The sequence below is a fragment of the Onychostruthus taczanowskii genome, unplaced genomic scaffold, assembly GCF_017590055.1.
Source record: "Onychostruthus taczanowskii isolate IOZ18803 unplaced genomic scaffold, ASM1759005v1 scaffold32, whole genome shotgun sequence".
Taxonomy (NCBI): Eukaryota; Metazoa; Chordata; class Aves; order Passeriformes; family Passeridae; genus Onychostruthus; species Onychostruthus taczanowskii.
This window is the reverse complement of record NW_024500572.1, coordinates 3,770,021-3,783,164: the sequence shown is the minus strand read 5'-3', so window position 1 is coordinate 3,783,164 and position 13,144 is coordinate 3,770,021. Positions and strand designations below refer to the sequence as shown.

The 13,144-nt window shown below is 47.4% G+C and overlaps 1 protein-coding gene across 4 annotated transcripts in view; it reads left to right on the top strand.

The window, feature by feature from the left end:
• The first annotated feature begins 2,222 nt into the window (after window positions 1-2,222).
• The window catches only part of HECTD4 (HECT domain E3 ubiquitin protein ligase 4), a 65,788-nt gene continuing 54,866 nt past the window's right edge, over window positions 2,223-13,144 (top strand). For all 4 annotated transcript variants that reach the window (XM_041410092.1, XM_041410090.1, XM_041410091.1 and 1 more), the window contains exons 1-2: window positions 2,223-2,675; window positions 11,618-12,135. In XM_041410092.1, the coding sequence (XP_041266026.1) occupies window positions 2,505-2,675; window positions 11,618-12,135 (689 nt within the window). In that variant the 5' untranslated portion in view covers window positions 2,223-2,504. The remainder of the gene's footprint in view (window positions 2,676-11,617; window positions 12,136-13,144) is intronic.

The window sequence follows — 13,144 nt, the reverse complement described above, 5'->3', positions numbered from 1 at the left end:
GTGGATCAGGGTCCGTCTGCAGCCGTTGTTCCCTCTGTCACGTCTTGGCCAAAAATAACAGATGTCCCTGGAGCCAGGGCTTCCACGGGTGGATCAGGGTCCGTCTGCAGCCGTTGTTCTGTCACGTCTTGACCAAAAATAACAGATGTCCACGGAGTTTTTCCCTCATAAAAACTTTTGATAGCAGCTCTGCACACTCTCCCTGATCAGAAATTACTGCTGCACAGAGGCAAATAATATCTATTTCTAGAATAAACCAAGCCTGGAGACTCTTCTACTCTCCAGCACATGAATAGCAGGGATGTCCTACCAAAGAGTGCACAGAGCTATCACACAGACCTCTAAATTACTGCTTGTTTGAACTTACCTGAACCCTGTGTCAACTGAAGTGGCCTCAAAAACAAGCTTCACAATGGTGTGAGTGCTCACACTGCTGAATCAGTGCTACAAAAGGGCTTTGCATGGGTCCTATGTTGAGTGATCATCCATTACATGGAAAAATATGCTTCTTCCCAACCAGGTTTAAATAGGATATAAAGCACTGGTGGTAGATCTTGTTTTACTCCAACTCTGAATAAGCTTTTCCTGCAATAGCACAGCACATTTGTTATAATGCACTGATATGTTAAATAATTTAATCTGATCAAACAGGTAAATAAATGCATAGAGCTCTATCTCTGCTCAGTTGTGCACAGTCACTGTTCCATGAAAAGCAGACACTTGCAATGGGAATCCCCACAGCAATTATCCACTAAAACTATTTAACATTTATCACCACGTCTCTCTCATTAACATGATTTGTCTCGGCAGCACGTCCTTTGCTGAACATCCAGGTACAGCTGCCTCTGACACTTTGTGCCTCTGAACAGGCTCAGGGTGAGGTCTGAGGGAACTGAGGGTGAAATTAGGCTGAGAAAGAAGGATCAATTTTCCTCTGGATCCCCTTCTTTCCACACATACTGAGGTGTTGCAACTTTACACCCTCTGGAATCCATAAATCCAGAAGTACATATTTGAAGGGACATACCTGCTTGCTCACGAGTTCTTTGGGAAAAGCTCCTTGAGAGGTGACAGGATTCCTGCGAGATGGCGACAGAGAGGGGCAAGGAGAAGCGAGAAAGGGAAATCATTCTGTGAGGGGACAGCCAAAATAGGGATGAGCAGGGCTGAGGGAGAGGAGAAACATGAGGGGAACGTGAAGGACCAAGAGGGACCAGCCCTAGAGGGGCAAGGAGAAGCGAGAAAGGGAAATCATTCTGTGAGGGGACAGCCAAAATAGGGATGAGCAGGGCTGAGGGAGAGGAGAAACAACCATGAGGGGAACGTGAGGGACCAAGAGGGACCAGCCCTGGAAGGAAATGGGGAGTTTCAGAGGGGCCCAGTAAGTGAATCCAAGAGTGCTGAGAGAGAAACTGAGGAGAACAGCACTGAGGGAGCAGCTCTTGTTCTGGGCAAAGGGTGGAGGGAGGTGAAGGGCTGAGGGAGCGGCCATTGCATGAGGGTGAGACCCCGGGGCAGGGCCAGGGGAGCGATGTGAGGCCCTGAGGGGACCGTCCCGCGAGGGGCTGAGGGGAGCAATCCCTGAGGGATGAGGCGAGGCGCTGAGGGGAAAACACCCGGTGAGGGTGATCCGCTCCCGGGGTGAGACACTGAGGGGAGAACACCCGGTGCGGATGATCCGCTCCCCGGGTGAGACACTGAGGGGAGAACACCCGGTGCGGATGATCCGCTCCCGGGGTGAGACACTGAGGGGCGAACACCCGGTGCGGGTGATCCGCTCCCGGGTTGAGGCGCTGAGGGGAGCGCACCCGGTGCGGTTTATGCGCTCCCCGCTGTGCGGGCGATCAGCTCTCCCTGGCGCGGGTGAGGCGCTGAGGTGCGATATGAGCGGGGTGAAGCTCTGAGGGGAGCACTCCCGGTGCGGCTGCGGCGCTGCGCCCGGTGCAATGACCCGCTCTTCCCGGTGCTGTTGCTACCTTCCCCGCGGTGCGGGCGATCCGCCGTGCCCGGTGCGGGCGGAGCACTGACCGGAGCACATGCGGTGCGCATTAGGCGCTGCCGGCAGCACCGCCGGTGCGGCCGGAGCGGCGGGAGCGTCCGGAGGAGGGCGGAGCTCCGGCGCTGGGGGCGTGTCCCGGCGCTCGGGGCGGTGCCGCGGGGCGCGAGGGGCGGGGCCCCGCGGGCTGGGAGGGGGCCGGGTGTATTGTTCCCCGCGCGGTGCATGCCGGGCGCGCCTCAGCCCCCAACATGGCGTCGCGCTGTCAGCGGTGTGTGTGAGGCGGGCGCGGGACGCGGGGCTGCGGGCGGGCACGGCGGCTCCCGGAGCTCCCCGGAGCGCCGCCGCCGCGGTGGCAACGCGCCGCTCCTCGCTGCTGCCCGCCGCGCCCCGGCTGTCCGGCGTCCAGGCCGCTGGGGACGCGCCTGCCCCCGCCCTGCCCCCGCCATGGGCGGGTAGCGGGACCCGCCTCGCCTCAGCCCTGCGGAGCCCCCCCGCCCTCCGCGCCATGGGGTCCCCGGCGGCCGCTTCGGCGGCCGCGGCCACCGACTCGGCGCAGTGGCTGTCGGTGAAGGAGGAGACCATCTTCCTGCACGACGGGCTGATCCGGGTCACCGACCTGGCCGAGCTGCCCAGCGAGATCATTGGGGTGGCCGAGCCCGGCGACACCGAGCTGGAGGTGAGGCGGGCCCCCGAGCTGAGGGGAGGGACGGGGGGTGAGGGGGGGGGTGCCCTCGGCAGAGGGGCACGGTGGCAGCGGAGGCCTGAGGCGAGGAGGACGGGGGGATGGGAGATGGGGGTGCAGGGAGGATGACTAGGGGAGGATGGGGGGCCGGATGGAGGATGCTGCGTGCGGATGCCGGGTGAGGGATCTGGAGTCCGGAGCCAGCCGCTGTCGAGGCGTTCTGCTTGTCTTGAGTCAATCTGATTTATTCCCGATAATAATGAAAGTGGAGCTGGGCAGGAGGATGGTGAGGTGCTGATGTAAATGGAGGGTGAAGTGTTGGTGCGTCCTCCTTGTTTTGAATCCGTAAGGTTTGGAAATCAGAGCCGCACTCGCGGATTTCAGCGTGGCCTTTGGCCCGCTTATTTTTATTGAAGGTTTTGTGTTTTCTTGCTGTTACTTTAGGCGGTTTGTAATTCATCACCCTTACAACGACATGCTCGGGGGTGCCCGGGTGTTTTATTCAGCTGTTGACAGTGATCATTATTAAGGATCCAGGAGGGCAGCCCAGATTTCCATCCCAGCTTTTTACCTACCCAGAACTGCCCCTGGTGTTGGCTGCAGGCAGGCGGTGCAGCTGTTTTATCTTAGGAGGAGCCGCTGAAGGACTGAATGTCACGGATTATAGGTTGCATCTATTTGCTAGACTGCATTTTTTTTTTTTTCCCCCCCTGTGTGCCTCCCTTCTCCTCTTTCACCCCACCCTCCTCCCCGGCAGTGTGGCTCGCAATGACACAGGGGCTTTGTCACCGGAGCTGAGCGGTGGGAGCGCACAGGGGACGCTCCAGCCGGGCTCTGTTTGGTCCCAGGCATTTTAGGCTGAAAAACCCCTTTAGTGAGGCTTTAGCTGCTGTCTGGGCTGTTGCTGAGAAGAACCCACGAGCAGTCCTGACAACGTTATTGTTCATTGGGTGACGTGGAACCTTTACGGGCTTTGGGGAAACTTCCCCCAGCCTTATCTAAGGGAAGATATTTTCTGCAACCGTGCATTTTCTGTCCTGTGTGTTGGGACACTGAGGAATGGCATGGAGAAATCAGCTGCTCCCATGAAATGGATGTTGGCAAATATCACATGAACAGGAAAAGGGAGATTTTTAAGGTGGCTGACTTATCTCTGTGTGTATAAACATGGAATGATTCTCCCTTGTGGTCAGAGTTGCTCTGGCATTCAGTGCAGCTTGGATTCAAGAAAATATTTTGATTCCATGGCATAGTTCTAGAAGCAACATTGAGTTTAAAAACTGTGCTAGAAAAATAACGTGCTCCCACAGCATTTTTTCATGTTATATCATAAGAAAGGAGGATATCCTTTAAAAAACAAACAAGACCTTATTTTAAGATCCTGCCAGCCAGGCCAGAAGTGTGTTCCAGCCTGAAACTTGACACACAGCTTCACTCAACAAACACTTCAGCTCTGGAGAATTTTTTCGTTAGTGTTAGGAATGTTCTAAAACTCCAGTTGTTTGGGAGAGATAGGAATGGAATTGGTGCTGCTGTGTCTTGTGCTTTGACATTTATTATGACAAGTGTTGCAGCAATCCAGTGCCACTGATTCACCTCATTTTTTCTGCTCCAGAGATTTTTTTCCTGTTCGTGTTTGCAGTGCAAAACTTTGAAATAAATAATTAAATATGACTTTTTGCTGTGGTGCTTATTTTTGATAAGTACTGGTTTTGACTTATATTGATTTTTATTCTTAAGTCACAGCTTATTAAAGCCTTTTATGTCCATCCACTGATGGAATTGATGATCACAAGCAATCAATTTCATTTTCAGATATCTGCAGATTGGTTTAGAGTTTGGTATTGAGGGGGAAAGGTTTTCAAAAATAAAATTTTACCTGGTGCAAATGCAAAGTATTTAGCTCATAACTTTTCTCTGCCTTTTCTTAATGCTGTTTTTTAATTTAAATAAGGGGTACTTTGGTGATGTGGAATGGCTTTGGGGAGCCATTTTGTGGAAATAGGTGCACACATCTGATTGAAGCATGGCCATGCAATCGACTGCTACACAAGAGCTCATTTACACTCTTTCTACTCCTACTTGCAGTGTAATAAATATCTTTGAAAATGGTCCAAACAGAAATCTCTTGGGATGTGCTATTGGCCAAGGGTAGGAGATGCTGCAGCTGCTGCTTTGATTAGGAAACTTCTTTAATTCACTTCTTGTGCTTCATCAGTGGTGGTCAGAAGCCTGGCTGAATTTCGGAGCTGAAGTGCTTAATTAAAAATGTATAATGTTTAATACTTTAATGGAATTTTTTTTTTGGGTGGAGAAGTATCATTCTGGTCTGTTTTGCCTAAATATCCGTTTAAAGAGCGTATTGGTGACTAATGTCAGGGTGTTTGGATGTGTTTCCTTTGTCCTTCTGTTCAAAGGTTCTGTCTATTTATAAAAAGAAAAGCAGAGGAAAAAATGTTACAGTGCTGGTGTTATGCCAAGAAAGGCTTATGGAAACTTATTATTTTTGTTATTTTGACTCCCATGCAGCTTTGGTTTGATCTTTTTGTGTATTTGTATCCACTTGTATTTATGCACATGTACTTTAATGGTATGTTTCAAGAGCCTAAACCTTCTCTTTCAGCTTGTTCTAGGAGTATGTTGAGTTTTAAAGGGTGTGGAGGCTTTTGCTCTGTTTTTATTTTTTCTGTGATGATGTGTGCCAACTTCTTAGATTATTTCAGCATATTAACAGAAAATTAGGGCTTTTTTAAAAAATTTGATAGAATTTTGTAACATTGTGCATGAACCAGCTGTACCTGGTGCAGGTTTCCCACTAAAATCCTCTAGTCAGGAGAGACCTGGATTAGTCAGTGATTACAGAAGCCTTTGGACCTTTATTTTAAAACCTTTCACACAGAGAAATCTTTGAAAGAGCAAAGTCTTCTCCTTCTTGGAGACAACCCTCAGTGACAAAGCTGGAGGTGTTACCATGACATTGTGGTTGGTCAGTGCCCGTCCAGGAGGGACATGGAGTGCAGGAAGGGCTGTTCCTTAAGATTCCACAGAAACCCAGAATGGTTTGGGGTGAAGATCATCCAGAATCCCCTCCTGCCATGGGCAGGGAGCCTTCCTCTGGTTTTCCCATGGAGCTGGGAGTGCAGCTCCTCCCTCAGTAGCTGTTGGGATCATGTCTGTCCTCACCTGGACTCTTGTTGAGCTCTGTTCTGTAGGCCAGAGTGAGGTGCCACTGGGCAGGTGTGGCTCTGTACTGAAAATAGTTACCTTTATCAAGTGGAAGGTAAAAAAAATAATAAAAATGAAACAAATAAAGAAAAAGTGGTGGTTTTTCCTCTTCCCCCCAGTGTGGCCTGGGCTGGCTCTCCACAGAGAGGTTGAAGAGTTGAAGTCCAGTGCTCTTTTCTCAGCATGTGCCAATCCTGTGACTGACTTGTGTTTGCCATAAAATGATTTAGACTGGAAGGTTTCTGCTAAACTTGGAAGTTTTCACCCATTTTCCTCTCGACCCAGAGAAAACATTTTGTCACTTTTGCCTGATTGCTGAAGGAGAGAGCAGCTCCCTGCAATTATCTGGGTCAGTGCTTCCCAAACCTTTCTGCTTGTGACCTTTCTGCCATCTACAAGCGTCACCTCTGTCATGCTGAAAGTCCCTAATGCCACCATCAACAATTGACTCCTTCCTAAGTGGGTGACCCTTCCTGGGGTTGTGACCTCTGACTTGAAAACTGCTGATCCGGGCATGTGGCAGGCTTGGAACACCCTCATCCTGCCCGTGCCCCCCCTTCCAGTGCCCCAGGGCTCCTCTGCCAGGACTGGGAATTTAATCAACTTCTCTAATGTGGACCACTGTCCCTCTGACTTTGGAGTTTTGAAGTTGTATTTTAGGTAACCTTGTAGTGAAACGTTAGGAAACTTCTCAAGGATGATTTTGCAAATCTGTTTCCCAAATATAGATCTTGTTACCAATTGCAGCTTATTAATTCAGTGATCTGCACTCTCAGATGTTTAAATTACAAAGATTTTTCTTTACCTTTTGCAGCTGTTTTCACCTACTGCTTGAGTAAGAGCCAAAGCAATATTTTAATGAACAAAGAAACAACACTTTATACCATTTTACTTGTTTACAGCTTGCTTGTTCTCTGTAATTCATCTCAGATATGAAGGTTATTTCATAAATTTGTATGGTTAAAAAAATGATTTGGGATAAAATTGTAAAAGATAGTGGTATCTTAGTGCTTATTTGTGAGCAATGAGATTTCCAGTGCTTTCACAAAAGAAAATAGGTTCTGCTTTTAGCTGAGTAGTTAAAAACTGCACTGCTCCACACAGGACTCAGCAGAGGCTGTGAACAAGAGGATAAGGTTAACATTTCTTGGAGCAGAAAAAATTGGAGCAACCTTGAGACTTGTAGTTTTTTAACTGCAACCCTAAAGCACTGTGTAAAGTGCAGCAGCTGCTAAAACATCAGGGAGAAAATGTTCACACGTATTTGTATATTTGGCACGTGGTGCAGCAAGGAAAAGGCCTTAGAGAGGGGCTAGGGAATGTTTTAGAGGAAATTCAGGTGGGTTTTGCACCGAGGCAGCTTCACACTGGATGTCCCAGAAAGTGCCAGGAGCCAGGAGGCTGTGCCCCAGCACAGTGGGAGACAAGGGCACAGGGTTGTTTATGGAGCAGGTTCACTTGGGATGTGTACTTCAATCTTCAGGGTACCTTTAAAGCTGTCACTTGTGCTCTTTCTCGTACAGAATAATCCATACTTTTTGTAATTCAGTCTTTTTACATTGTTTTATTGGTGTTTCTGGAGACAAAAGAGCCGAGTAAACAAGTGGTGCTGCCTCTCTGTTAATTCTGTACAAGAGGAATGACCTTATACCTGTAATGGGGTGGTCAAATGAATAGAATTAATTTTTTTCATGCTGCTTTTAAAGATATTTTACAATTTTGAGGCTGTTTCTGTGTTTTTTGTCGGTTTGTACCTCCTGTGAGATGGGAATAATCCATGTTTAATACTCAAGGAGGTATAGGATGTAATTGATCCTGATAAATGTTCCACCATCTTCATCTTCACATGTGAACTTCAGCCAGTTGAACTGTGGAAAGAAATTAAATGTTGTTGGGGAGATTTAGTGGCTTCCCCTTCCAATTTGCAAGTTCAGGATAGAAACCCCTCTTTGTGCACAACTTCCCTGCTCCTCAGTTCCCTGATTAAATTAAAATACACACCCCCCCACAGGCACCAGGGACAGGACAAGGGGCAGGAATTGTAGCCAGGGGAGAAAGCTGCCTTTTAGTGACAGCTCACAGTTAGATTTACTTAATAGGGTCATAAAACCTCAGGCTAAAACTCTTCATGTATATTAGTGTGTGTTAATTGTACTCAGTCTGGTATTTACTATCAGCAGAGAAACATGTTGTCCTGAAAATAGGGACTGTCAGCCACTCCTTTCTGGAGGAGATTTGGCAAAAATTCTGTTTGATGGGAAGAGTTACCTGGGTGAGGTCATGTAGTGGATGCAAAAGGACATGTATTGGATACAGTGGGAAAGATGACACCTCCCCATAGTTCATCTAAAATCAGATACCTTTTGTGCTTCTCGGTGTTGAAGAAGATGTCAAAGACCAATTAGAGTGACTGAACTTTGGCTCTGCCATTTTCTAATTAAAATATTGACTAAAATTGATTTAAAAGATCAAACAAGGAAGTAGCGGGTAAGGATAAGATACTGTAAAATTAAAATAGTGACAATTAAACTGCTTAATAACAGTTTTTAGTGATATGTAAGTAGCTGCTTGGATAACTTGTACTATGGCAAAGTGATCCTCTTCATCCTCTTTGATTCTGTTCAAGCCTTGTTAGTCAGGAATGTTTGGAGTTGGGAAGTGATGGATCAGGAACTGCTTCAGTGAGGTTTGTGTGGGGCTGGGTTTGGTGCCTGCCCCTGACACCTCCCCAGGTGTTGCACAGGGAAATATGAGGCACCCCAAAAGGCTGCTGGGAATCAGTCCCAAATCAGAGCTGAGGCTCAGGTATAAATCCTGAGGCAGCCCAGAGGCAGCAGGAAAGGGAATTTTGCCTTTTATAAACCCTGGTAGTTGTGGTGTTTGTATCAGAATTTGTGAAAGAACACGATGGGGGTTTTCTTGCATTTTATTTTAACTTGTTTTGACTTCCGATAGTTGGAAGATGACAAGCTTTGCCTGGAGATATCCTGGCAAGGGCTGGAATTCCTCTGTGGAGGCTTTAATGTATCCAGAGGGAAGCACTGATGGATCTGGCAGGGGCCAAGTGAAGCTCTGGCACTGTTGGGGTGGGAAGGGCTGGATTTGGCTCTCAGGGAGAGCCAGAGCAGTTCCCTGGATGTGTCTGAACCCTGGAAGCTCCAGGACTGGTTTGTCCCAGCCTCACTGGGAACATTTGGTCTTCAAGCTCCTTTCTGGAGGTAGCTCTGAGTACTGACCTCTAGTAAAAAGGCTTTTGAGGAAAACAGCCTTTAATTTAATTTGCTGAAGTGTCTTGTACAGCAGATGACCTCACATCTTTCTTCTAACATCCTCTTGTTTTCTGCAAATGCAGATGCCTGCTTAGACCCTCAGATGATGTTGAAAAATTAAGGTTTTTCCCACTGGTTCCATAAGCCTTGTATGAAAATCAGATGATGTAAACTGCATTATCAGAAGTCTCGAAGTCCCATTTTGGAATGATCTTGTAAATCTGTTGAAGCTGATGTACTTCCTGTATCATTTACCCAAATGAGTGCTCATTTCCCTTATGAAAGACTGGGGCAAATCCCAGACAGACCATGCATGCTTTTAAAGCAAATTGGGAACTGTGGGATCAGGGAGAAACTGAAACTTCAGCAAGAAAAGGCTTTTCATCAGCAAAACTGGTGACACTGACTCGTCCTGATTGCTACAAGACAGACTCAGAGCTGTAGAGCCATATCAAAGGCCAAAAAAAATTCATTTCCCTGTTAAACTGTGGGATTTGAGGAGCAAGACATGCAGCACCAAGTACATCACAGCTTGTCTTTTGTGGTGGTGTCACTGTTGTTAACAAAGACCACAGACCTGTTTCCTTCAGAATTTATCTCTGAAAATGCAAACATTAATTCTCTTTTTCCTCTATTTCTGCAGCTTGTTGTCACTTGGTAGAAAATCCACCCAGTTTAGTTCAAGAAAATCAAAAGCCAACTGTTGTAGAAAGAGATTCCATCTAGAACAGGAAACAAACTTATTTTTGAGGCAGCAGAACACACAACAGGAGGTGGTTATTTTAAATGTGTAATATGTGGTTTAGGAATTAATATTCATTATCTTTTGGAGAAGTTAATTAAAGGAGGTTTATTAGGTGTAAGGAGCTCAATACAACATCCATTCAAGTGTAATTAGGATATGAATTCTTTTCAGGTGAACTTTTCCTGGCTCTAGTGGTCAAAGTCCAACTGCAAAGCTGTTCCCTTGCCTTTAGTCAGGGGCTGTGTGGCACTGGCAGATGTGATTTGTCCTGCAGCATTTTAACAAGCTGCTCAGGAGTCTGCAGTTAGCCAGAAACATTTATTTCATGATCTCTGTGACTGCTGCCTGCAATTAAAAAACCCCACAAAACGATCAGCCCTGGATGCCGTTCCCCATGGCAGCTTTGTCTCTCACATTCCCCTTCCCACGTTTATATTTATTTATTAAATTAAAGAAGGACAGCTTTACAGCATAAAGATGGGCCAAAATTGTGTTTGAGGGTGGATGAAATGAGGCACTTTGGAACATGGCCAGAAGCCCTTTGGATACCAAATCCCTTTGGACACTGGATCCAGAGTATCAGAAAATGCTTGGCTCATGGCTTTCCTTGAGCTTGCCACAGCTTCAGTGACTTTGCTGATCTCCACTGTTGTTTGCTGGAAGGAGAAAAGTTGTCTATAAATTACTTAAAACTCTGAATTTTCCAGTCCCAGGATGGGTATTAAACCATAAATATATTTTTGTGTCATGCTTTGTTTTCTGTTGTTCCAACTTGGTTTCCAGTTTTATATAGAAGTGCCAAAAAAGCCTCTTTCTTCTGTCTGAAATGATGAGGAGGAGACTTTTAGGGTTTTTAACTACAGCAGCAGCTTGAAGTATTTTGAGAAAGGTGTAGCTAAGTGCAAGATGATAAAATTTAAGAGAGAGAAAAGCAGGGGAGGGAGAGAGTGTAACAGAACTCTGGGTGAATTGGAATAAACTGGTTGGTTGGTTGGTTTGTTTGTTTATTTGAAGAGCTCCAAAACTAGAACAAGCATGTTCTTGTTACACAATATTAGTGACCTATCAGTTTTCATAGAAGGGCTCCAAACCCCTGGGACCCTCCAACCTCACAGTTCTTTTGAAGTTTTTAGCAAAATTGCCTCGATTACAGAAAAAGGCTCCAGAGGGGAGGGGAGTGTTTGTTTTGCAAGCTACTCTTTTGTGTGTGTATTTTTCTTTACAATCTGTGTTGTTGTTGTTTATTGAAAGCTTAAAAATCCCCGCCAGCAACCCCCAAACCTGGGTTTGGTGATGATGCTGACTTAGCAATAACTGGCTGACAGAATCCCACAGCAGTGGGGTGGGAAGGGATCTTGGGAGATCCCTCAGTCCAAACCCCTGCCAAGGCAGGGTCACCTAGAGCAGGTGACATGTCCTGAGAGAGAGACTCCACACCCTCCCTGGGCAGCTGTCCCAGTCCTCTGCCATCCTCCATGGACAGTGGCTCATGGGGTTCCATGTGTTTTAGTTTATTCCATGTGTTTTAGTTTATGGCCATCACTCCTCATCCCAAGATGGACACAACACCACTTGCCTGTTCTTTGGCTCCAGAAATTAAAAATAATAGCAGCTGATCTAAACATCACACCACAACCATATGAGACTTTTTTTTCCCTTTCAAACCCTCTATAAACAGCCACTTTCCCCTTTTCCAGATCCTGACCTTCGAGACCAAGAACCCGACGGAGCTGGCGGAGCGCTTGCGCTCGGTGTGCGGCAACCAGAGCAACGCGTACGCGCGGCTCCTGGAGTACCGGCTGAACGCGCTGCGCGGGCTCTGGAACGCCCAGCGCCAGCTGGCCCTGGAGGAGCAGCACGACCGCGAGAGCTCCGGGGACGAGGAGGCCCTGGCCCTGCTCAAGCGCCAGGGCTTGTTACAGCAGCCGGAGCAGGCTCCCTTCACCTCCCGCATGGGGCTGCTGCTGGTGTTCCCGCTGATCCAGTCGCAGAGCAGGACGGACCCTTCGCTGTGTAACATCACCGCTGAGGTGCTGCTGAATTGCCTTCGGGACTGCCAGCCCCTGAGCCTGACCAAGGAGCCGGCCGACTGCCTCAACGGGATCGAGTCCCTGCTCTGCTCCTGGCTGGAGGACGCGGCGCCCTCCGGCCAGCACATCCCTTACAAGCAGAAGGAAAATGCTGCTGCTGCCCTGGTTGCCTTGGCTTGTGCAAGGTAAGAGAGCTGAAATAACAGAGTCATAGGATTGGTAAGATTGGACGTAACACCATGGAATTCTCAAATTCAAGGGTTCAGCTGAGGTTCTTGAGGTTTGGCGTAAGGCGAAATCCCAGCCAGATGTTCTCTGAGGGGTCACAAGCCCACAAAAGTTTACTGGCAAAATAGAGAGAATGAAGCAACTTTGGCAAAGTCCAGCCGTGATTCACCGTTAACCGTATCCCCGGATTCCACATCCACGGGTTTTGAACCCTTCCAGGATGGTGACTCCAGCACCCCTGGGCAATGCTGTGCTTGGTGTTCTTTCCCTCTTTCCATTGAAACAAATCAAAAATGATGTGACTGCACTGGTGATAGTTATTTTTAGCTTGAACCAGCCTTTCTCTTTCTGATATTTAAATATTGGGTTGGAAGGGGTGAAACTGGTAAGCATTTCTTTTTTGCATGTGTTTAGCATATGCAGAAGCAGAAGGATCTGGGTTAGCAATGCCTCGTGTGCACATTGCTGCTTCTACTGCAGTGAGCTGCTCTAGGAATGGTTCCAAATGTGTTTATCAGGGAGAAAAGTTGTCTCCTTTTCCCTTTGCCCTGCACCTTTCTTTGGCTGCAGAAGGTGGAACTGCCAGGTTTTAGGGCAAGTCCTTTCAGATTTGATCTCAGTGTTGTCTCTCAAATGTCTGGAGGTATTTTTTAATTTTGTTGCCAGTGAGGAGTTCAGCCGTTGTAGATTAAAATACCCCTTGCCCTGCATGGGTTTGGCATCAAGTGATTGAGGACAAATTGGACATATTTGCTTTTAATCAAACCCTACTTTTTTTAGAGGATGGAGCTTGGGGAGAGGGGGAGGAAATACAAAACCTCTGCAAAGCCCCATGAATGTGGCTTTAAAGTCACAAAGAGCCTTTTGGAAATGTTGGCTTGAATGTTTCTCCAGGTCGTATCCTTGTCTGTGAAGTTTAACTCTGATTTAAGATGTTGGAGTTCCCAGGATATGGCATGATTTGCT